We start from the raw sequence: 25479 nt of genomic DNA, 5'->3' as shown, positions 1-25479 counted from the left end.
TATTTTTCATTGTCATTGTCGAAGCGCTCATTTTTCCTAGCCACTCGATTGCTGATAAGCGGCCTCAGTCTGTTTGTCCCTCTTGACACCATTCTCTGTCTCTGTTTCTGTCTCTCTCTCTCTCTCTCTCTCACTGTCTCTGCTCTTTGATCTCTAAGTTGCTTCTGTCCGCTCTGCTGGCGTTCGAGAGAAGCTCACGGATGCAAGTGCTTATGTGCCCTGTTTCCTTGTCATGTTATAGCAAACCTAATCCTAAGTGCCCACACACAATTCCTGGCTTCCAACCCTACATCAGTATTGGATTTCGGTCGTAGAGTATTGGGTTTTTCATAAAGGGTCTCATGGGACTTGCAAAGAAGATGGCTGTCACTCCTCCTGCTTGCCTACCTTCTTTCTACCCTCTGCCTTCCTCTTACTTCATCACTACAAGATCTAACCTTAGAAAGAGAACTATTGTCCCAGCCAGGCTCACTGGAACTAAAGAGAAAGAATGGAGGCAGTCTGTTGGGCATTGGGAATCCAGAAGAATCACCATTGTCATGAAAGCTGTGGACAATCAAGGTACTTTTTAATATCTCACGCTAATGCATGCTTTTCTTTTTCAGATTGTGTCCACTTCCTTCAATTCTCAATGGTCGTACCTGATTCTATCCATCTCTCAGCTGTTACGACCCGGAGACCCGTCACTGGTGCTGTACCGCTCTGTGACCCATATTATTGATAACATAGATCCATATCACTATGGTGCACTATGACCCATTACCAATGCCACAGTTCAGTTTCTTGAGTATTTGGCCATCTTCAAAGGATAATATTGCCAGAATTCAACCATGCCTGGGTTTTATTTTTATGTGGTTGGCTGGATCAATGAGTTTATTTTGACTTAATAATGCATGAGTCTATCCAGGGTATTGAAATGGTGGCAAAAGCATGATTCGAGGGACCATTTGTTGTCATCCATCCCATCGCTTTGCCATACCATTAATTCTTGACCCCCCTTGTGATGCTAGACACAAGGATGAAGACAAGCCGCTGAGATCTTTCTATCCTCTGTTGTAGTTTCAAAGTGGTGTACCTCAGTATGTATGTCTCTTTTGTTGGTGACATGGAGTTTGGGCTTGAGTACCTCTCTTGGGTATGTGTTTTCTCCCACTAAGTCCACTTCCTGGCCCCAGAAATTAAAAGTGTCCTTTGCAACCTTTAATAACTTGTGTGGAAGACCGTGATAATTATCTTGCCAATTTTTATCCGCAAATCCCGCCCCTTACATATTGAGTAGTAATTATCCGAGTGGGATAATGCTTGTGTTTGATCCACGATGAACTTAAACTTGGTATTAGAGCCTTGTTATTCATTCTGTCTTCCGCCTGCTGCTGTCGACTAGATCTGCGCATCACTGCTGTAGTCTCCTCTCGCTTGCTGCAGTCTCTCACGATCTGCTGCAGTGACCACGTACTGACGACTACGTTGAGTCCTTCTGCCTACTGGCCGGCCACAAACGCTACCGCTCTTCCTCGACAACCTCTTGCAGCACGCTCTATTCGCATTTGCTGTTGCGCAACACGTCACGGAGCACACTGGCTCCCTCATGAGCTACATCAGCATTGTAACATGCAGTGGAATTATGCGTAATAAGGGATCCTGTCACACAAGTCTCACACCGCCTTCTTTATCCTGAGTTTCGCGAGTCTTTAGCAATCCACTTTTAGCACTTCAAACTTTAAGAGATTAGAGAGAGAGAGATAGAAGTGTACACCGTATTGGGTCCCAAGTTACCCATTGATGGGCCCCCTCCTATCGCTAGGAGTATTTGCTTTATTATCTTTGAAGAGAATGATTGAGGACTGTAGATAAGCCAAACACAAGATCTCTGAAAGACCAAGAGTCAGGCTGAACTGTACACGTCTGTAGAAGCACCAATGATGACCGATCTCAAGCCTATGCACGCTTCCAATGGAATGTAGGAAGGCTGCAAATCTGAGCCTGAGAGATGGGCAGCTTTGGGATTGTTTCTAGGCTGTGAATGAATGCTGAACATGATTGTATGACTGCGTTTTACCTTCATCGGAAGGGCTGTAACAAAACGATGAATGTATGAATGTTGAATACTGTGTATATGCTGAAAATGTTGGGTTCTGAAGTGGCTGAATGCAAGAGAAATGGTGACCAAAGGTTGTCTTGTATGGAGTCCGTCCGACATTGGATGACTGAGTATCGTTCAAGATGGCTTGGACCAATGGAAGATAATGTTCCCATTTGGACTACTACAATATGACTTGAGAACATCAAAGGCCAATTGGTTATAGATTTCTATTTGGCCATCTGTCTGTGGATGGAATGTACTAGATAATTGTAACTTGGTTCCAAAGTTCTCGAATAATGTCCTCCAAAAATGTGAGGTAAACTTGGAATCCTTGTCTGATGTAATGGTGCTAGGCAAATCACAAATGGGATATGAACGCTTGAGAAAAAGGTGGGGTACGTCCTCGACTATGGTCGTATGCTTGCATGGGATGAGCATGCAAAACTTACTGAAGTGATCCACAATGGTAAAACACTGAGTGTTATGAGATCCGGTGGATGTTAGTAGAGGCTCTACAAAGTCCATAGAAATGTCGATGAAAGGTCCGTCGAGGATAGGCAAAGGCTGAAGTAATCCAGCCTTTTTCGTATGTGGAACTTTAACTTTTTGATAAATCTTACAGGCTTGAACATGTGAATAAACATCACACGTCATTTTTGGCCAATAAAAGGACCGTTCCAATTTCTCGAGGGTACTGTTGATACCTCTATGTTCTCCAACTAAGGAGTCACGAGCATCATGGAGAAGAGCTACTTGCTTTTCCTGAATGACACAAAGACGTTTCTTGTAGAACAATCAACCGTTCTACACTGAGTAATGGCCAGGCTCAGACGTGAGGGCCAAACTGTAGGCTCAAGAGAGTCGACATACTGATCTTTCATGCTATCTAAGTCTTTCCAAGTGATTTTGAGAATGGTAGACTCCTGCATGGCCTAGATGTTGGCCTTTCGACTAAAAGCATCTGCGCTTGGGTTATGCTTACCAGGGATGTACTCGATCATTCCTCGAAATTGTTGGAAGATCTGACTTCACTGGCTTTCCGATCACTCCACTGGGCACTTGGTATGGTATGAAGCCACTTAAGTGCTTGGTGGTCGGTTTTGAATGTGAACTTGTCCATAAAGAAAAGGCTTTCAATGTTTGAGCGTTGTGATCACACCCAAAAGCTCTTTGTCATATACCGAATGATTCTTTTCGGCGACATCCAACTTTCTATTGTAGTAGGCCACAGGTCTATTGTCCTGCTGAACAACTGCACCTATGGCTACATTGCTGGCATCGGTAATGACCTCGAAAGGTTCATCCCTAGATGCTAACTTCAGAACATGCACTTTTGAGGTTGCTTTCTGGAGTGCACGGAATGCATCAAGCGCCTTGTCTGTGATTGACTTTTTGTCTACGAGTCTTCACCCCCTTGAGTAAGTTGGTGAGAGTTGAAAAACTGGTGAACATGAGTGCTGTAGGTCTCGCAAAGACCTACGAAAGAATGGATCTCTTGGGCAGTTTGAGGGATGTCCCAATCCAAGATCTCTTGAACCTTTGAGGGGTCCAATCGAATCCCAATGGATCTGATGATATAGCCCAAGTATTGAACCTCTGTAACGCCGAAGATAGACTTTTTGGTGTTTATGTAGAGCCCATTATCTCGCAAAAGTTGCAAGACTTTCTCCACATCTTTCTCATGCTGCTCCGCAGCGGCTGAGAATATAAGTATGTAATCAAGAAATATGAAAACACACTTACCAATGAGGACTGCGAAAATCTTGGACATCATTTTATTGAATGTTGCGGGTGCATTGGTAAGCCCAAAGGGTATGAGTGCGAACTCGTAGTGACCACGCTTTGTTCGGAAAGTTGTTTTTGGAATGTCAGCTTCAAAAATGTCCGATGGTAACCACTCTTGAGGTCGATGCTAGTGAAAAATTTTGCACCGTCTAAACTTCAAAATGTACTCAATCCTTGGCATATGAAACTTATTCTTAATGGTGAGTTTGTTTAATGCCTTGTAGTCTACACAAAGGCGTGCAGACGTGTTCTTCTTTTGGACAAATAGGATGGGTGTTGCAAATGGGGAGGAAGATGGCCGAACGAATCTGGCACGGAGGAGTCAGATAACTGCTTTTCTAGCTCGCCCTCTAAAGTCTTGGAAAGACGATAGGGAAACCTACTAGGAGGTTCTGATTCAGGGACCAAATCATTATGATGGTCCTCTCAAGACGGGATGGGGGGGAGACTGGGCGGGAGATCGTCCCGAAGCATAATGGCCTGGTGTCTAGACAGGAGGTCTGCTAATTGTGGGACGGGGGATGAAGATGAGATAGCCGCTATCGAAGAGGTAGAGGCTATTTGAGCACGAACGTTAAGCAATGCTCCTTCCGCTCCCTTGTGGATAGCTCGTTAAGCCTGGAGATGAGAAATCAATGGGGTGCCAAAAATGCTTCTATCCCCACGAATCATGAAGGGCTCAAGAAAACCTTTACAGATAGTAAAAGTGTCATGTCCCCAATCGGGAATAGGCTCATATTGACAAAACCACTGGATTTCTAAGATCATGTCACACCCCAACAGAGGCGAGACAATGAAATCTCGTTGGAATGAGGCCTTTTGAACTACAAAGGCAAACTGCTGTGCCTTTTGAGATATGTGGATGCGGAGGCTAGGTGTGAACCCGTCCACATCCAAATGATATGACACTAATGCACATCTCATTTTAGTAGCCAACTGGGGAGAGATGGCGTCCTCAGAATTACTCATGTCAAATAGGACTACAAACTGGCGGCCCTTGGCAGAGCCATAAGCTCGGATGAGGCTTTTCTGTGCAGCATTGCTCTCACCCTCTTGCTTAGCATCAAATACCATGGATGGCATAGGATGCATAGAAGGTAAAAGCTGCGTTTGTGGTAGTAGGTGGGATTGGAGGAGCAAGAGATGCTGTGGAACTGTGGAAGAAGGTGCTTTGGAGGCTTGCTCCGTTTGCCATTTCGGACAACCCTTTTTACCATGCCCAATGGTATGATAGAAAAAACATATGTTCTCCATTGATACTTCCTTTGCTCCTCTGGAGGAAGATAGCCTCCAGTGATGCATGCTTTAGCCTTTTCCTCAGGGGTTTTCTTAGGCTTGGATTCCTTATCCTTCTTACCCCCCTGAACCAGAGCTAGAACTGCTGTCCTTCTTAGCATCTTTAGAAGACGCATTACCTTTCCCTGGCTACGCAGCAGATTGCTCCGCTGGGGTTTGGTACTAGACTGTGGTTGCTTAGGCTTGCCTTCGTTCGTCTTCATTTTTTCATTTTGAGCTAGAATCAAAGCTCGGTCATATGTGCTCGGTTCAAAGTTACGAAATGTGAACCGGATGTTAGGATCTAATCCATGAATGAATTGATCCATCTTGGCTTACTCAGATAACCCTAACTATTGTGCTAAAGTTATAACCTTACCAGAAAATTGAAGCACGGGTGATCCGTTCTATCCAAGTCCATAGAATTCATATGCCAGGTTGGTCAAATACTGGGGAGGGAGAAATTTGGTCTTTAGGTCATGGACAAACATATCGCAGCTAAAAGCTGTGACACCTGTGGTTGGGTTTGTATGAAGACTAGACCAATGCTGCCACCAAGTGACTACCTCGTCCGCAAGGTGGGGAGCCGCTATGTGGACTCTATCCTGAGGATTTGTGATCCTAGCTAAAGGAAAATGAGCATTAAATTGATGAATAAATTGATTAACTGCTAAATGATCACACTTACCATCATACTTACTAAAGCTCGGTTGAGTTTGGGTTACGGTAGTCGATATCGCGGGATTCTAGCTAGTGGCACCCATGGGTGGGAAAACTGAAGAGGTGCTAATACTTCAGATGTATGGCCTCCTTTTCCCTTTGGTGTTCGAGTAAACATGCACTCTCGATCAAGCTCTCGTTGGTGCTCCCACGTGGCGAGTTCAGCCTGACGCCGGTCTTCGTCAATTGTGCGTTGGGCTTCCTCATAATCCTGTGTGCGCGCTTTCTCGCCATCTGGCTTCATCCTCTTGTCTTTGTTGTTCCATCTGAAAGAAGAGAGTGACGAAGTGGGGGGTAACTAGAGGAGTGGGTTTTGCTACTGTTGCCTCCGAGTCTCAAACCGCCTTCTTTATTCTAAGTTTCGCGAGTCTTTAGCAATCCACTTTTAGCACTTCAAACTTTAAGAGATTAGAGAGAGAGAGAGAGAAAGATAGAACTGTACACCGTATTGGGTCCCAAATTACCCACTGAAGGGCCTCTTGCTATTGCTAGGAGTATTTGCTTTATTATCTTTGAAGAGAATGACTGAGGACTAACTTTGGATTGTAGATAAGCCAAACACGAGATCTCTGAAAGACCAAGAGTCGGGCTGAACTGTACACGGCTGTAGAAGCACCATGGATGACCGATCTCAAGCCTATGCACTCTTCCAATGGAATGTAGGAAGGCTGCAAATCTGAGGCTGAGAGATGGGCTTCTTTGGGACTATTTCTAGGTTGTGAATGAATGCTGAAAATGAGTGTATGAATGCGTTTTACCTTCACCAGAAGGGCTGTAGCAAAATGGTGAATGTATGAATGCGGAAAACTGTGTATATTCTGAAAACGCTGGGTTCTGAAGTGGCTGAATGCTGAATGGTGCTGCGTTTCCTGTTGTTGACAATCCGACGACCTGCTGTTGCCGCTGTTGCTGCTGACAGCTAGACGACCTTTGCTGACAATCACGACCTGCTGCTGCTGACACTGACTTTCTTCGCTAGGTTTACTTTTTCGGCCATGTTTACTTTTTTGGCTCTACCTTTTTTTTGGCGGGGTTTACTTTCTTTGAATTAGATGTCTAAGTCAACTATCTAAGTTAGACTGACCGAGTCAGCCATCTGCATCAGCTCTCAGAGTTGGCCATCTGCATCAGCTGGCTGAATCAACTCTCGGAGTCCGCTGGTTGAATTAGCTATTGAAGTTAGACTCTCGAAGTCAGCTCTTTGAGTCAACTATCTGAGTGAGATTTTGGAGTCAGCTACCTGAGTCAGCTGTCAGAGTCAGTTGTTTAAGTCAACTATCTAAATTAGCTATCAGAATTATATTTGTTTCCACATTTATTCTCATGCATATCTAATTTTGTGAGGGCTCATTATTTAAATCATTTGGGATTAATCTTTACATTAATCATTTAGTTTCTTGTAAAGGGACTAGACACTGCCTCTCTGTGAGGTAAGACCTCTCCTAATGGCCACCACGGTAGATAAATTTCAAGGAACAAGCTTTCGTACATGGCAGATTAAGTTTAAATTTACATTGATGAAGGTTGTGAACAATGGAAAGAAGAAAAAGCCTACTTCCAAGGAGGGAGAAGCATTGTGGGTTAGTAAAGATGAAAAAGCTCTTACCATCATAGCATTGGGCTTAAGTGATTAGTTTATCCATCACATAGATGGAAGAAGCACTTTAAATGAAGCTTGGGAAGAGTTGGATACATTGTTTAGTGCTCAAGCTAATAGCTCCAAGATCACTCTTCTAATTCAATTCTTTGAACTTAAGTTAAATAGGGGAGAGCCTCTTGTCTCTCGCCTAAATTTGATGAGAAACCTAACCACACAGCCTGCAAGGATTTACTTAAATAAATATGGAAGAAGATCTATGCATTGCATTATTGTTAAAAAGTTGGTTCCATGAGGACTATGGCAACATAGTCACTATCCTCACCAACTTGCCTTCTCGAACACTAGTTGACATCATTGTAGCTCTTTTGGAAGAGGAAAAGAAGATCAAAAGGCAAAACACCACCATGTTTCAAGATGAGGCCTACTTCACAAAGATGCACTTCAACAAAGGATCTACATCAAAGCGAACATTCAAAGACAAAGGAGAGAATAAGTACCAATTTTGTGGTAAGCGTGGATACTTTGAGAAAGATTGCTACACCAAGAAAAGGGTGTCTGCAAACTTGGTGGAGGATGAAGATGAAGAAGAGCCAGCTGATGTTGTGCCCTCTCATGAGGCCATTTTTTTTGACATTGATTGGGCCCTCCTAAGTGCTCATATGGATCCTAACTCATATGTAAATCATATATGCTAATTGAATCCTCTCATTTTGCAAACCAATAGACCAAATTTGGAGTGAGATCATGTTGGGGCTAGGGTGACCAAATGAGTCTACTGCCAATGCAACTGGGGTGAGTACAAGGTTGGGGGCATAGGAGTTGGTACAGGTGTGATCAAGCTATGTAGCTTCCCATGGTACTACTGCCAGGGTTGAGGGTCATCAATTTGAGGGGGGGATTGTTGGATAAAATTGATGTATACATGGGAATGAGGGATAATATATGAAGCATAACCTTAGGGAAATAGATGCAAAGGTCAAATCTGTAGTCACCAAGCAATAAACTCTCAAAAGCAACTCGGCGCAACTCGGCATGGAATTAAGTAGGAGAGAAATCAGGGTGAGGGAATGTAGCTGATTGATAGCTCAGTTTATGGGCTGGAATCATGGAGAGAATATGGGACCATCTCATTAGTATCTTAAGCAAGATTAGGGTCACCTAATCAGATGTACTCAAAGCCTATATAATGAGGCTCATATTCATGAATAAATAATCCTCATGCTTTATGTTATTATATTGGTTCTATGTTAATTGCTTTGCTTATTGTTAATCACTTGATCATGTGCTTGCTTGGGCTTAATCCACCATGATAATGCTTGTGTTTGAGCCACCATGAACTTTAACAAATTTGGAGTTGACAGAAAGAGGGCTTGGAGATTAGAGAATGAGGACGTCTTGTGAGAGAAAGCAGCAGCTGTTTACGTGATGAAATGTGGTAGAAATGGGCCTAAGGGTTTTTAAAGAAGGTTAAAAGTGGTAGATAAAGAGCCATGTGACTTGCAATTCGTTTGTCCTTCTAAAAATAATTTATATCTGTGGAAGTTGTTAGATGTCATCTCCTGTCTTTATCAGACACTAGGGCCTCTGTTGTGGGTGTGCCCGCCCTTTGTAGGTGTTTTATCATTTTTCCTCACTCGTATTTTTTTCCCATTTTTTCCTATTTTTCCAGGGTGTGGGAGGCAGTGTAGGACCTGTCGGTTGTACTAGAGCCGACTGGTCACATGCAGTCCCAGTTGCTCTCTGTTGCTGGCCGACTGCACACGTGTGAGGGCTGACTATGATATGCTGGCCGACTGATGTTTTTCTGGTCGTGGGCATTTCATGTCCAGTCGGCTGTCCATCTACTGGCCGACTGCACTCATGGGGCCATATAAAATGGCCCCATGGTCCCCCACCTATTATATCTTGTTTTCATTGCGGGATCTTGTGTATAGAGAAGAGTTACACGCCTATCTCTCTCCTTCTCTTGTGCTGTCTATTTTTTGCACTCTACTTGCTCTTGTGATCTCAGATTTTGTTATCATCTCCGCTGCGCATTTTGACATGGTATCAGAGCCCTAGGCTCTTGAAAGATCTTGGGAGTTTTCTGAGCAAGAGGGGGATTGTTACGTTGCTGATTGGTGGACTGTTAGGGACTGTTCAAGAAGAGAAGTAGCAAGAGGAAGGCGGGCTAAGTTGCTGGACAGCCACTTGCAGGTTTAAAGTTTTTTTTTCCCACGCACCCACCCTTTTCAGTTACATTCTTGATGGCAAATTTGTTAGAGATGGCTGAGAAGCATGTGAAGATCCCAACTCTCCCCACGTTCCGAGTGGACCGTCAGTTGGACGGGAACAATTACGGCATCTGGAAGGTGATGATGGAGTCTGTGCTAGAGTCATATGACCTTGTTGATTTCATTGTTATTGGGGTTCCACGGCCGGAAGCAGAGGAAGGGGAGTTACTATCAATGAAGAAGGACCGCGAGGCACAGGCACAGATGTGGGATCGTGTCAACGCCAGGGTCCGGTCATTTATCTTCCTCACTTGCACACCATAAGTAATCAATCACGTAAAGCATATGACGCTGGCCAGAGGCATATGGCAGCACTTGGCTTCTCTTTATAACAGGGTATCGTCCATGAAGAGGATTTCCTTGGAAGTGTAGATGCGGGTTATGAACCCTGCAAAGTCGTCGACGATGCGGGAGTACATTAACAAGCTGCAGGCCCTTCAACAGGAAGTCCTCCGAGGTGGGAAGGAGATATCAATAGAAGATATGGCCATTACTTTGTTGTCCCACTTGCCTGCTCAGTATTCCGCTTTCTACTCCTCTTTGATTACTAGTGGCAGGCTCAGCACCATCACTTGGGAGGAGCTTGTGCCTATGGTCCTAGACCAGGAGGAACGTTTCACGAACCCTCCTCACAGTGGAGGTTCAGAGGCCTTAGTTGGCCAATGGCCGAAAGGCCGGAATAACAACAAGAGCAAAGGGAAGGCTTCACCGGAGAAGTCTTTTTGAGAAGAAGCCTGAAAGAGAACGAGAGAAACTGAAGGCCGAGTGGTCCTGCAATGATTGTGGCGAGAAAGGTCACTCCTGGAGGAAATTTTCCTAAGCGGACTGGGAAGAGTGTTGATTCTTCAGTCTCAGCTGCAAAGACTCTTGCATTTGCGCACTTAGAGATGATGGGACTTTGATGCTTCATCATCTTCGAGCGAGGAGGTAGTTGGCTTCACTGCAAAGGATACGTGGGAATGGATTCTTGATAGTGGTGCTTCCTGGCACATGACTCTGTCCCGTGACTTCTTTCTAGATGTGAAACAGCAGTCCTGTCGCATTTTCATTGGCAACAACTCCACCATTCCGATTCACAGTGAGGGACGGATGGAGATTATTCCCGATAGCAAGGGGGGCAAGCATGCTTCCGTGTTCTTTATGTCCCTGCTCTTGGTTTTCATCTTCTGTCAGTGCATGAAGTATGCAAGACTGGCTTTCGGGTGGAATTTGAGGAGCATTCAGTTGCTCTATGGGACCGTGAGACTGGCCAGGTTGTTTGGGAAGGTGGTATGGAGAATGGTATATACAAGCTCTCTGCACTCTCCTCATTGACAGGTTCTCACGTCGGAGAATTGTGGCACTTTCGTTTTGGCCACTTGAATGTGGATGCACTGCGGCGAGCTTTCCGGGACCAGATGGTGGTTGGCTTGCCAGATGTTGGCAGTAGGCAAGGACGTTGCAGTTCTTGCATACATGGAAAGCAGCATAGGGAATCCTTTCCGAAGCAGTCTTCTAGGCGGGCTTCAAAACCATTGGAGTTGATTCACATTGACTTGTGTGGACCTCAGCAGACACCATCAGTGGGAGGATCTCTCTATTTTATGGTGCTTGTTGATACTGTACCAGATTCACGTGGGTCTACTTTCTTTCATAGAAGGACCAAGCTTTTGCACAGTTCAAGGATTGGCATGTGATGGTGGAAAGAGAGTCTGGATTGCAGGTAACGACTCTCAGGGCTGACAAAGGGGGTGAATTCTCCTCGAATGTATTTCTCAGATTTTGTGCAGATCATGGCATCAAGAGGGAACTGGCCAATACAGGATCGCCTTTAGAGAATGGAGTTGTAGAACGCAAAAACACGACTGTGGTGGAGATGGCGAGGACCATGCTGGAGCATCGTGATCTTCCTCGTCCACTTTGGGGAGAGGCTGTGGCAATGGCTGTCCATACCCTCAACCGGTCTCTGACGGCTTCAGTACCTAATACGACTCCGTTTGAGGCATATTTTGGCATGAAACCTGATGTCTCGTACTTCCGTGTTTTTGGGAGTGATGCGTATGTACATATTCCGAAGAAGCAGAGGGGGAAGCTTGACTCCAAATCCCGCAAGCTTATATTTGTGGGGTATAATTCTCTTTCCAAGGGATACTGATTGTATGATCCAGATAGGAATGAGATTGTTGTCAGCCGGGATGTGGTCTTTGATGAGCATGTTCCAGTATCCACTGTTGAGGAGCCGCCACTTCTTTGGAGATCCAGCAGAGTCTGATGATGATTCCCAGACCATTGTTCCAGTTGATCCACCTCAGTCTGCACAGGAGGTTGAGCCCGAACCTGGAGTAGAGCCCCCGCAACAACAGGAGGCTCCACGATTTGTTCGAGTACCCAGGTACCCTCCGAGTGAACCAAAGAGGATGGCCCTCGAAGATCGCACAGAGTCCCCGACAAAAGCAATACAGCGGAGCTTCTTCAGGTAAACTATGCTTTGATGTCTCGTATTATGCGGGACAAGGAGCCCACTTCCGTTAAGGAAGCCCTTTCACAGGATACTTGGAGGAAAGCCATGCAGGTGGAACTTGATGCCATCGAGAAGAACAAAACATTGGAGTTGGTACCGAGGCCGTCGAAACGGTCAGTCATTGGTGTCAAATGGGTCTTTAAGACCAAATATGCGTTAGATGGGTCGGTGGACAAACACAAAGCCAGACTTGTGGCTAAAGGTTATGCTCAGCGGCTAGGCATCGACTACGAGAATACCTTTGCACCGACAGCACGGATGACCACGATTCGGACCGTTCTTGCCCTTGCTTCTTCTCAGAGGTGGCCAGTGTATTAAATGGATGTAAAATCTGCGTTCCTTAATGATGACCTGCACGAGAAGGTGTATGTTGAGCAGCCTCCAGGCTTTGTTGTTCGAGGATCAGAAGAGATGGTTTACAGGTTACGTAAGGCCTTGTATGGTCTTAAGCAGGCTCCCAGGGCTTGGAATCAGAAGATTGATTCCTTCTTTGTTCGGACTGGTTTTCAAAGATCGGCTGCAGATCCCAACCTGTATCTCTTTCGGGAACGCGGCATGGTTACGATTATCATCCTTTATGTGTGGATGATCTCATTCTCCGGCGGTCATGTGGAGCACATTGGCGTGACGAAGACTGCCTTGTCAAAGGAGTTTGAGATGACCGACCTAGGCTTACTCCACTTCTTTTTGGGATTGGAGATTGGGCAAACCCAGGGGGGGTTTTTTGTCTCTCAACAGTGGGGGTTTTTTGTCTCTCAACAGCAGTATGTTCATGAGTTGCTTGAGGCCTTTGGGATGGAGAACTACAAGCCTATTCCTTCGCCGATGGACCCGAACACAAAGTTAACTGTTAATGATCCTTGTGAGCTAGTTGATGCCTTGCAGTATCGAAAGTTGGTTGGTTGATTGATCTGGTTGCTGAACACCAGATTGGACTTGAGCTTCTCCGTGGGGCTGTTGAGCTCTTTTATGCAGACGCCATTGAAGTCTGATTGGGACGCAGGATTGCGGATCTTGCGGTATCTGCAGAGTACGAAGGATCTAGGACTCTTCTACACAGGAGGGGATGGAGTTAGACTCCAAGGTTGGAGTGACTCAGATTGGGGAGGAGATCAAGACACGAGGAGATCCACTTCAGGTTACAGTTTTACCCTCGGCTCAGGAGCAGTTTCTTGGAGGAGTAAGAGGCAGCTAACTATTGCCCTATCTTCGACAGAGGCAAAGGACCGGGCTGCTTGTGGTGCTACTTGCGAGGTTGTAAGGCTGCGGAGGCTGCTAGGGGAGATTGGGTTTCCACAGAAGGAGCCCACATTCATCCAGTGTGATAACCAGAGTTGTATAGCTATTGCTCGGAACCCGGTCTTCCATGCCCGGATCAAGCACATAGAGATACAGTATCACTTTGTACGTGAGAAGATCTTGGCTGGTGACATCTTGCTACTTTATTGTTCGACGGAGGACAATGCGGCGGACCTCTTCACGAAGTCTCTACCTCAGGCTACGCTCAGGCGGCACTCTAGCTCCCTCGGGTTGATTTCACAGCCAGGAGCTGAGAGGGGGTGTTAGACGTCATCTCCTGTCTTTATCAGACACCAGGGTCTTTGTTGTGGGTGTGCCCGCCCTTTGTAGGTGTTTTATCATTTTTCCTCACTCCCCGTATTTTTCCCCATTTTTCCCTATTTTTCCAGGGTGTGGGAGGCAGTGTAGGACCTGTCGGCTGTACCAGATGCTAGCCGATTGGTCACAGGCAGTCCCAGTTGCTCTTTGCTGCTGGCCGACTGCACACGTGTGAGGGCCGACTATGATATGCTGGCCGACTGATGTTTTTCTGGTCGTGGGCATTTCATGTCCAGTCGGCTGTCCATCTACTGGCCGATTGCACTCATGGGGCCATATAAAATGGCCCTATGGCCCCCCACCTATTATATCTTGTTTTCATTGCAGGATCTTGTGTATAGAGAAGAGTTACATGCCTATCTCTCTCCTTCTCTTGTGCTGTCTATTATCTGCACTCTACTTGCTCTTGTGATCTCAGATTTTGTTATCATCTCCGCTGCGTATTTTGACAAAAGTTACCCCTAGCTAATATTTTAGTATTCAATGTTGAGCTAGACCACAGAATCCTGGTGGGTGCAGCCTCAAGGAGATTTGCTCTTACCATGGATCCGTTAGGGAGGCCATATTTTACTATGGCCAAGAGTAATTGAAATAACCTCTCTGATTAAATAGACACCGGTTCTCGCGTAGCCGTTGGTATTGCAAAGTAATCAGTTTGCAGCCCCTCTCCCTAGATGTGATGGTTCTTTAACCAAAAAATGCAAGATGTGTGCAAACCCACTCAGCTGACTGGCTGTGCAAGTGAAACTTAGCCGTCTACAACCTCAACTGAACCTCCAAGATGTGAAGTTGAAAAAGTAATGCTGAAAATCTGGAATTAGCTCTAAGCAGCACATGGAAAGTTGCATGAATGACAGAGAGCCTCAGTTAACTGCATCCCAATCTAGCTAATTGAGGTTTGGTAATGCCCTCTAAGTAGCTATTGTAAGGCAACTTGTATTTTGTTGTTGAGCACGCACACGCACACCCATGCTTGCATTAGGCTGGGTACTTTCTGTTTTCTGAGTTAGTTTGGCATGTCCTCCGCTAGTCAACCTGTTCTTCCTGAAAACTTAAGTGCAAATAGCATTACTTGTGCATTATGTGCGCTAGTAATAGCCCTTTTTTGGGTTTCTTATACAGCCAAAATGGATGCCTTTGGATTGTGCTGTCCCTTTTTAAAACACAAATGTCATGATGTGTGCAGGCAAAGTAGCTCAGGAGGAAGTGAGTGATAATAAGATTCTCCAGTACTGCAGCATTGACAAAAAATCTGATAAGCGCTCACTAGGTGAACTTGAGCAGGAATTTTTGGAAGCTCTTCAGGTTATTACTGATTGCCTAGTCTGTACACTCTTTGAGATTTAGCTTGGATTGATTTGGGAGGTGATGGAAAATGGAAAGCCTCTTCATTCTGCAGCTTTGATTTCTCTTGCTCTCTATACTCTTTTTTATCCAGTTTTGTCTTGATACAAGCAGACCGTCAGATTATTGATATTTTCTGCATTGATTCCATGGCAGTCATTTTATTATGACAAGCAACCTATAATGTCCAATGAAGAGTTCGATAATCTTAAAGAAGAGCTTATATGGGAGGGCAGCAGTGTCGTTATTTTAAGTAAGGTTCACCGATCTAAATTTTTTTGTGTCCACAGTACAAGCGAGTTTGCGGTTGTTAGCTTGCTGTATACAGCATGCCCTGTAACATTTGGTTGAGTGTATGATATTGTTCAGAGGCTATGTCTGGTGATATGTCAGGTCCTGATGAGCAGAAATTTATGGAAGCGTCTCTTTCGTATGCGGCTGGGAAACCTAACATGTCAGATGATGAGTATGATGAATTAAAGTTCAAGTTGAAGGTGGCTGATGTAGTCAAATTTAACTTCCATTATTCTTTTTCAGATTTGTTTTTTTTCTAAACTGGAGCAAACAAGTAGTTCAGGAATCACACTTTTTCTGGATGGATATGCAAGTTTATCATTTGATTTTGTGGTAAAAGTCTGTATTTTCATATTTTGCCAGAAAGCAGGCAGCAAAGTGGCACTTGAAGGACCACGTTGTAGCCTCCGAAGCAAGAAGGTACTACAAAATGCATTTGGATGTGTGTGGAAGAAGACACCACCTTTTTTTTTGCTTCTACTATGTACTAAGTAGCAATGGGTCATGCGTTGCTATCAAATGCATTCCTTCTTATACCTTGAAGAATAAGTGCCTGTTGTTATCTGTAATCCTTTGCAAATGGACAGATCCATCAGATGTCAAGGATTAATGTGCCTTTTTGCTAGAGCATTTTGTGTCATGACCATGTGTATAAGACTGTTTCCCAACTTAGGGATGCCACTTTGTGTGTGTGTTGTGTGTGTGTTCAATGCATGAAAACGATTCTTAGGTTCATTGAACTTACCACATATGGGACTTCAAATTTTCTTACAGGTGTATAGTGATTCCACTGTGGACTACTTGAAGATGTTCTTGCTCAATGTGCCCGCTGCTCTCATAGCTCTTACCTTGTAAGTTCTCACAGCTTAGTAATGTGTGTTTTTGGAAGACTTTCTTGTGGTCTGTAGAAAGACTTGAACATTTCTTCACTGCTACGGAATCTATGTTCTGATGATTGGGGTAGCAGTCCTTTCTTTCTACTAATAACAGTTTTGGAACAGGGTGTTTTTTCTTGACGACTTGACGGGATTTGAGATAACATATTTATTAGAGGTGAGACAAGATGATTTGCCCTGTTTTGGTTAAGTAACTCGTGTCCATGAAGGATAACATTCATAGGACTTGAGCTACTTATATTGGCTTCTGCTTGTTTTTATTGATTTGCCCTATTTTGGTTAAGTATTTCATGTCCACGAAGGATAACATTCATAGGACTTGAGCTACTTATATTTGCTTCTGCTTGTTTTTATTAACTCGGTCTTAAATGCTTGGGTCAGAAAGACTCCTTTTACAACTCTACCCCCCCCCCCTTCCCCTCCCGCCCACCTGCTCTTTCCCTCCCTCAGGTAGAGGCCATGTACAATATGTAATGTGGTTGATTAAGAGCCCTAATCTTGTGGTTAAATAACTATTCAAGAGAACAATGCTAGACAACACTTCACCAATTTGCCCAACACAAATTAAACACAGAACACCACACTAAAGCTGGAATGGTCCAGCCACCCAAAGGACTTGCTTATTGCAATAGAGAATTTGGGCACAAGGTAGAAGGTGCCTAGCACCAGATCTCCAAATACAATATGAAATCCAAGAAAATAGTCACCCCAGGTCCAAGACACACTAAGCAAGGGAATAGAGTCTCCCGCCCAAGCCACTAAGCAAGGGGTGCTTTCAGCTTCACATCAAGTCTGTGTGGATCTCGCAGGCAGGACCCAGTCTCATGTAGACTCCTACGTGGATCTCGCAGGCCAAGCACAGTCTCACATAGAGCAAGGATGCACCCAGGGACAAGGATTCCTGGTGTTCAACATCTCCGGGGACCAGCAGAAGCAAACAAGTACATCTTCATAGCCACCAGCCACACGGGAACCCACCAATGAAGTCACCAGCAGTATGAAATAGATACAGGCCATACAACAATGTAAACAAGCTGAACAACAAAGGACAGCACCTATGCAGTCTCCACTTCCATCTAAATGGCTTGTGAAGGTCAGGCACTATGAGCCTTTGTCCTGAGGCAATGGCATCCTTCAGTCCCTTGAAAGCATTACTTTCAGCTGTAGCCCACTTAAATGCTTCTTTGTAAGAGCATGCAAAGGAGAAGCCAAGTGAGAAGAATGCCATCTAAGCCGCCTGTAGAATGAACATAGCCCGAGGAAGCTACACACTTCTTTAGGCTTTGGTCATTCTTTCACAGCATGCACCTTCGTAGGGTCCATGCATACACCATCCTTGGATACATGTGCCTAAGGTAGTGTATTTTTAATTGTAGAGCTTATGTTTTCTCAGCTCTTCAAACACAATGGTGACATGCTTTCTATCTTGGAGAACACCAAAATATCATCAAAGAAGGTTCTTGTGAACGTCATGGGTTCCCGGAATATCCTGTCCATCAACCTATTGAATGTTGCAAGTACATTGGTAAGCGCAAACGGCATTATTGTGTACTTATAGAGGTGCGGAAAGGCCTACCACCCGCACCTAGCGATAACCACTCTTTAGGTCAATCGTGATAAAGGATGAGACACTTTGCAACTTATCCAAAATGTCATCAATCTTGGTACGGGGAACCGATTCTTGATGGTGATCTTGTTTAGGGCCCTATAGTCAACACACTGCAAATCTTTCTTTTGCACAAGGGGCATGGGTGAGAACTAGGCCTCACCAATCCCTTCTCAAGAAGCTCATTCACTTGTGCCATAATTTCCTCCTATTGGCTTGCACTAAATGATAGGTTGGTTGGTTAGGTAGTGAGATTCTAGGGATCAAATCAATGGTATGATTTTCTGGCCTTGCCCCGGCGGCACACTAGCAGGCAATGACTTGGCAAAACAATCACCAAACTCATGAAGAAAATTCAGCCTACTAGCATCAAGAGAATCCATATGCACATTATCACACTCAACAACGTCACCCTTCTTCATAGTTTTATTAATCTGAATGTGGGATACAAGAGGGGTACAATACCCAAGAGTGCGTGCATTTATTACATACTCTTTAAGCCAATGAGTACACACAATCTTCTTGCTTTGGTAATCCTTTCTCAGATTCAGGTGTGGATGCCAAAGCTTCCCCAAAAGTACACATCCATGCAAAGGGGCTATCAAGAAATCTTTATGATTCATATAGCCCTGAATATGCATACGAAGCTTTCCAATGATGGGAGTAACCTTCACATGCTTATCTATCAAAGGTGAATTTGCGTTGATGTCAACTCCCATGTCGTGCATCTTCAAAACTTAAGGCGGAAACCATCTAGGTCGAGATAGTTGTCCGTTGTCCGTGGAGCGATCATCAAAAAGGAAGAGGGCTGGCTGATCTTTAAGCTGCCCCTATACCTTGCATACTTGTCGTGCATTATTGACTTGAGGGGCTTCACCCTTCTCTTTGCTCTATTCTAGACAGCCTTTCAAGATGTGATCTTTGCTCCCACACTTAAATCATTTGCCCTCCTTAACATATTCGAATTTCTCTTGCCGTGTGAGACCAAGCTTGTCCTTCTTGGACTTGGGCTTCTTCTCACCTGCATTTTCAGCATTCGTAGGCTCTTTGGCATCCCAAAAATCCCTCTTTTGCTGCTGTCCAGCTTTCTGCACATACGAACCAGCCTTGCTCTTGTCCTTTTCCAAGCTTGCTTGAATCTTTTTGGTGAGGTTCTTCTCATAAACCTTCTCAACTGCGAGGGCTAAAGCAAAGAGCTCTTGAAAAGTTGCATGAGTTCCAAGCCATCTTGGTAAATGAGTTGGAGGCCAGCTTCAAAGTTCCTCATCTTTCTTAGAGACACAAAAGGCAAAACCTTCATGAGAACTTTCCAAAACCATGCATGATATACCCACACTTTCTCCTGCTCTTTTTGACCAAAGACCTCCCACTGTTTGAGAATCTTTTTCTCACAGTTTGGTGGAAACAAGTGCTTGTGAAAACTGGCTTTAAACCCTTCCCAAGTTTTTGGGGCTTTGCTAAGCAACTTCTTTGTCAACCACCACCATGAGCTTGGGGTGCCTTTGAGGTGATGGGCCACTTGCCTAAGATCTAAATTTTTCATGTGGTCTTCTTCCAAGAAGGCTACCTCAAATTGTGAGATGAATGCCAAACCTTTATCTACCTTCAAATCCCCATGATAAGCAGCAAATTTAACCTGCTTATTCCCAGTCTTGAACTCCATAAGCTTCTTGGAAGAGTGTCGAAGATCCTTAGGCTGATCCTACTTTTACAACATAGGCATCTTCCTCTTGCCCCTATTGCCATCATAGGCACAATCCATAGGTACAACAACATCCACCTTTACCACTGTCCATGGCATCAATATGCATCTTGTGTTTATCCTGCAAATGCATCTTGCCTTTATTCTTTGTATGTATCCTCGCGCTTGTAGCCATTTATATGGTAGTGATGTGTGGACGTAGGCTAATAATGGGCCGAAGCACTTTTTCCTTCTTTAGGAGTTTTTTCTCCCCAAGAATATGTACGCACTCTTATGAGAGTGTGTAAGTGACCTTATCATGTCACTTCACTTGTACTTTACTCATTCTCATCAATTACTTTGAGTGTTGTGCTTCCATCTATCTCTCCTTGCTTGTTGCATCTATGTGTGTATTGTAACTTTGATCTCCACTCCTACGATTGGTATCAAAGGAGGTTCTCTTGATGAGGCCTATTCAAACAGTTCTTTTGTGTCTACTGTTCTCATCCCCTTAGCCAAATCTGAAAATGTGGTGAAATCTTTATCAACTTGAGCTGAGAAGCAACTTGATTACCTTCGAGGGCTGGTTGTACAGTCAGGTTGCCTTCAATGGTCTCTTGCTCCTCAATCTACTTCTAGATTCTCTCTATCTCTTGCTTTTTATTCACCATAGCTTGTTGCGAGTCCATCTCCAAATGGTTAACACTAGGTGAGCTTCAAGAGAAGCACTCACTTGAGATGGTGATTGGTTTGCAATCCTTGGAGAAGCACTCACATGTGAAAGTGAATGGTTAGCCATCCTTAATTAACCCCGTTAATAGCTACTTACCATAAGACCACCACCAGAGTGGGAAGGTAACCTCGACTCTGGTACCAATGTAATGTGGCAGATAAAGAGCCCCAATCTTGTGGTTAAATAACTATTAGAGAGAATAACACCAGGCAACACTTAACCAATTCACACAACACAAATTAGAGAGAGTACACCACACAACTCCTTTGGGGGGGCCAAAAGGAGTTCTTTATTCCAATAAACAATTTGGGTACAAGATATAGTGTGCCTAACACCATCTTTCTAAATACAATGTGAAATCCAAGAGAACAGTTACCCCAGGCCCAAGCCACTAAGCAAGGGAATGGAATCCTCTACCCAAGTCACAAACAGCAAGTCACTTAGCACGGGGTGCTTCCAGCTTCACACAAACCCTAAGGGATCTTGTGAAGCCTCTGTGGATCTCGGGGGTGGGGCCCAGTCTCACGTAGACTCCTACATGGAGACCAAGCCCAGTCTCACACAGAGCAAGGATGCACTTGGGGACAAAACGATCTGTGGTCTTCAACAACAGGCACCACCAGCAGTCACAACATGTACATCTTTATAGCCACTAGACACATGGGAACCCACAAATGAAGTCACCAGCACCAGGGACAAATGGTACAGGCCATACAGGTGCTGAGATCTTATCCTCTGTTCAGGTGTCGTACAGTTCGTATGGGCGCCGTGCTGGCCGTACAGTAGGTGATGTTGGTGCAGGTACAGCTGATAGGGGGCGGTGCCTAGTCCAGCAGAGGATTGGAGTGGGTGGTAGGTGAGGTAGGTGGCCATGAAGAGAAACTCTTGCCTTGCATTCGGGCAACTCACAAAGGTGTCCATACTACCCAAAATGGTCATGTGTACCCCATATTGGGCATAGAGGAGGTAATGATGGTGCAGGTACAGCTGATTGGGGGTGGTGCCTAGTCCAGCAGAGGATTGGAGAGGGTGGTAGGTGGGTAAGAGTGGGCAGCTCACCAAGGTAACCCAAAAATGGTCTTGGGTACCCCATATCAGCCGTAGAGCAGGCGATGATGCTGCAGGTACAGCTGATTGGGGGTGGTGCCTAGTTCAGCAGAGGATTGGAGAGGGTGGTAGGTAGCCATGAAGAGAAACTCTTGCCTAGTGTTTGGGCAGACCAAGGTGCCTACACTTACCCAAATGGTCATGGGTACCCCATAATTGCCATAGAGGGGGCGCAGGGTACATATGAGTGTAGAGGGTGCCCAGCCTTGACCAACCTGGTGTCCACATCAAAGATGTTCACACTCACTTATTGATGAATGTGAACACTTTAAATACAACAATGGATGGTGACATCTGCTGAAAGCCTTTTCCTAGAAGATTACAAGCAATGTAGCAAGAATTGTTTTTCTCAAACCTTTAACTGAATGGGGATACTTTTAATTGTGAGTGGTTGAGAGGGCATTTCATAGCAACATGGCAACAGTGGCAGGCAGTGGGAAGAGCTCATATTGCATCAAGAAGATCGTGTGGAGCCAATACCTCACATCTTTATTGTGCCCTCTTCCAAGCTTGTGAAGGAGGAAACCTAATCAAACAGCCCAGAAAATCGTTACCAGTCGAGGGAGAAGAGGAATCAAAGCGAATGAAGTAAACCATTTTCTTGAGGGTGATCAAGGTGAGGGCGGCCTTGGTCTATGATGAACTATGAGCCTTCAGTGTAGAGGAGCTTCATTGCGTCTTCTTTCCTATTTGCAGCAAGAAGCAAAATCCTAAAGATGATTAGTAGATAACATTAATTAGCTGGGTTTGGGCAGTCACAAACTGCTCTAATCATGTTTTCTCACCTCATACGAAGTGCATCCAAGAATTTAGGCTTTGCATGCCTTTGGATCAATGCTCTGGAAGTTGAGATTCTTCATGCCCCTATTTATTTGGAGGGCAACAGGTTGCCATGAAGTAGAAAGCGGAAACCAAAGGCTATACATTGGAACTTGTATCCTATGGCTCTAGGTAGACCAAAAAAAAGGCTACTCAAAGAAATCAAGGGGCTTGCTAGAGGAAAATACAAAGGGCTTGCTAGAGAGAAAGATTCCATAAGTGTTTTCCCTTTATGGGATGCACAAGGAGGCTAATTGCAGGCCACGATCGATAGTGCCCATGAACATGGACATGCAACTTTCACAAGAAGACATGCATTAGGAGCCTGACGCCTGTTTTCTCCCTCACACAAAGCACATCCAAGAAGTTAGGGTTTGCATACTTTGTATCAATGTTCTGGAAGTTGAGATTTTTCATGCCCCTATTTATGTGGAGGGCAACAGATTGCCATGAAGTAGAAACCAGAAACCAAAGCCTATACATTGGAACTCGTATCCTATGACTCTAGGTAGTCCATTGAAGGAAACAAGGTTATTGAAAGAAAACAAAGGGCTTGCCAAAGGAGAATACGAAGGGCTTGCTAGACAGAAAGATTGCACAAGCGTTTGCCTTTTATGGGAAGCACAAGGAGACTAATTGCAGGCCACTATTGATAGTGCCCATGAACGTGGACATGCCTGCAAAAGGACTTTTCCCTCGTGTTCCAGAAGACATTGTCAACACACTTCTTCCTTGGAAAAAGAGATCAGAGGATTCAACTACATAGATGGATGTAGATGCTAGTTATTCTTACAGAAACATTTTAGAAATCCTATCACCTGATCTTCATTTGAAACTCAAATACTGTAGGCAGGTAGGATGTCTCAATTCCTGGGGCTAGGGGTGGTGATGTTCTGGAGAAGAGATGTGATGGAGAGGACCTCATCGGTCTCCTCAGGACTTCCTAGGTTTCAAACACAATGAAGACCTTGAATCTGATTCTCCTCAGGATCAGGAGTGTGATGTCTTGATCAATCAATGCCGTATATATACTCTGACTGGAGTGCAACATGACATACTAACTCTGCAATGTGAAAACACTACGTCGTAAACTTCATCGATGGTCTTAGTTGCTTTCTAAGGTGCTTGAGAAATACGCTCAAATGGGGTGGACTGGCTTAGTTTTTTGGTAATAAAAGCATCTTTCACTTTTCAGCCCCAAGTCTTCTTCTGTGTGCTTCAAATGCCCTTTATTCCATTGCTCCTTGTGATTTCCTTGCATTCACAAGAAGTTTTGTCAGTGTCAGATTTACATGTGTACTGACAAATCCTAGGTTCCATATGCAGTTGCCAGAGCCGTTCAGCTTCATCTTCACCTGGTTTGTGGTGCTTCCTATTACGTTCTTCACTGCTCAGTTTCTAACTAATGTGATATTGAAAGACTTTCTTATCCTCAAGGTTAGTGCTCAGGATATTGTCAGTTGCTCAATTATTTTTCTTATTGTCGCCATAAATACCTGTAGTGATCTTGTTACATCTTTTACAGGGTCCATGTCCTAATTGTGGAGCATCCAACAACTCCTTTTTTGGAACAATTCTGACAATACCAAGTGGAGGTGATGTCAATGTCGTCAAATGTGATAAGTAAGCATTCTGGGTTTCCAAATGGGATAAACGTCTTTCTTAGGTGGTCTTTCTGAAGTTTTTTGAATGTTTTTTTCCTTGCTCAGGGAGCCTTGACACACTAAGATGCATTTGACCATCAAGGCTCTGTGATACTGCACTAATTTGCCATGACTTGTTTTGTATGTCATGCTTCAGATGTAGTTCAATGCTGAAATTCGAACTCAACACACGTTTGATCACGCTAGAAAGCACAGCTTCAGATAAATCAAAAGGGCCTAAAGTAAAATCTCTCTCCTCCTTTTGACTCTAAAATTCTGATTTTGTGGTTCTATGGTTGTAAGGGCTTTACAGGCATAAACCCACCCGTCAAAAGGGGAGATCTCACCCACCTACCGTCGCTCATGGGCGGGGCATCTCGCTTGTCCATGAGCAGGGGAGATGTCTGTAAAGACTCTAAAGTTTCTTGGGGCACTTGAAAGGGTGAGCTGCAGGTATGAAGCATCATGTTGATCCCTATTTAGGGACCTTGGATATAACTTATGCATGCATGTTGGTTGTGACAGGAACCAAAGCCAAAAAAGGCTGTATCAAGTGCAAATGCCAACTGAAGCATATTTAATACCACACTCTCTTCTGATGAATCAGACCCAGTGCTTTGGAAGGCTGGAATTTGAAGGTCTGTTTCTGGGAAATCTTCTTAAAACAGTTGAAGGTGGGAGTTGGACCTGTGAATGTACTATAGGGGGCCAATGAAGTATCAGTATCCTGCCATATTAGCCATATTTTTGACAGAAAACGGCGTTATGGCAGGCAGAGTGGTCTGAGTAGACATACAATGGGCCATACAAGCTTATTATCTTGCCACCTTGGGGTCCCGCAATGTTTCCATCTGGTTAAACTTGCAAGTGCGTGTGAAATGATCTCGTCTGCTTTTCTGTATTGCTAATCCAGCAAGCAAAAGCTTGGACTTAGTTTCATTTGTAACTGACTCTAAGGACATGCTTCTAAATGCATGAGAATATATTGGTAAGTGTATACACATAGCTGATTCCTTTTAAAGTGGGTCCTTCTGTTTCTGTTAATATGCAATGGGTCCATGTTTCCAGGTCAATCCTGACTCCCATCCATCCTTTTCAGGTAAACTCCATTCATTCATCCATGCATCTTTTCCATGTCAATTATATCCAACAAGATGAATTGCATTGCCGTTTTTAGATAATGTTTGTAGCATTTTGAATTGGCTGTGCGCACTAGAAAATGTTTGTAGCATTTTGAATTGGCTGTGCGCACTAGAAAATGTTGAGGTGTAAACATAGTGTAAACAAGGCTGTGTGCACCATGAAAATGTGGTGTAAACAGTTATCAAGGCTTGAATTCAAATTTGGTGAAAATGGAAGTAAAAAGATCAGTTTAGTCTGCTGGGGCTTGGGGAAGGGTGAGCATCTCCCCCCCCCCTCCCCCCCCCTCCCCCCCCCCCCCCCCCCCAAAAAAAAAAAGAAGAAAATGGAAAAAAATTATCCAGCAGATGTAAAACTAGGATT

General features: G+C 44.4%; 1 protein-coding gene across 2 annotated transcripts; it reads left to right on the top strand.

Annotated features, from left to right (window-relative positions):
• LOC147640942 (PGR5-like protein 1B, chloroplastic) lies at window positions 1-25020 on the top strand. Of its 2 annotated transcripts, none has more exons than XM_086816779.1 (11): window positions 1-561; window positions 15040-15158; window positions 15354-15450; window positions 15591-15691; window positions 15855-15911; window positions 16266-16342; window positions 16493-16544; window positions 23660-23770; window positions 23859-23956; window positions 24134-24218; window positions 24502-25020. In XM_086816779.1, the coding sequence occupies exons 1-11, from the start codon at window positions 342-344 to the stop codon at window positions 24544-24546; spliced, it is 1062 nt and encodes a 353-aa protein (XP_086672905.1). In that variant the 5' UTR covers window positions 1-341; the 3' UTR covers window positions 24547-25020. The 2 variants fall into 2 exon arrangements, 1 of the variants encoding a protein (XP_086672905.1); XR_015268628.1 differs by having other exon boundaries at window positions 2-561; window positions 24134-24429.
• Window positions 25021-25479: the final 459 nt, after the last annotated feature.

This window comes from Cibotium barometz, chromosome 2 (assembly GCF_041138505.1).
Source record: "Cibotium barometz isolate CiBa-2024 chromosome 2, ASM4113850v1, whole genome shotgun sequence".
Classification (NCBI taxonomy): Eukaryota; Viridiplantae; Streptophyta; class Polypodiopsida; order Cyatheales; family Cibotiaceae; genus Cibotium; species Cibotium barometz.
Note: the sequence above shows the minus strand (reverse complement) of the source record. Positions and strands in the feature narration are given on the sequence as shown.

Bases quoted from the DNA above. Each gene is read 5' to 3' on its own strand.
- LOC147640942 (XM_086816779.1), top strand. From the start codon at position 342: ATGGGACTTGCAAAGAAGATGGCTGTCACTCCTCCTGCTTGCCTACCT. The intron at 15,159-15,353 runs GTTATTACTGAT...ATTCCATGGCAG, and splicing joins AATTTTTGGAAGCTCTTCAG to TCATTTTATTATGACAAGCA. The intron at 15,912-16,265 runs GTACTACAAAAT...ATTTTCTTACAG, and splicing joins GTAGCCTCCGAAGCAAGAAG to GTGTATAGTGATTCCACTGT.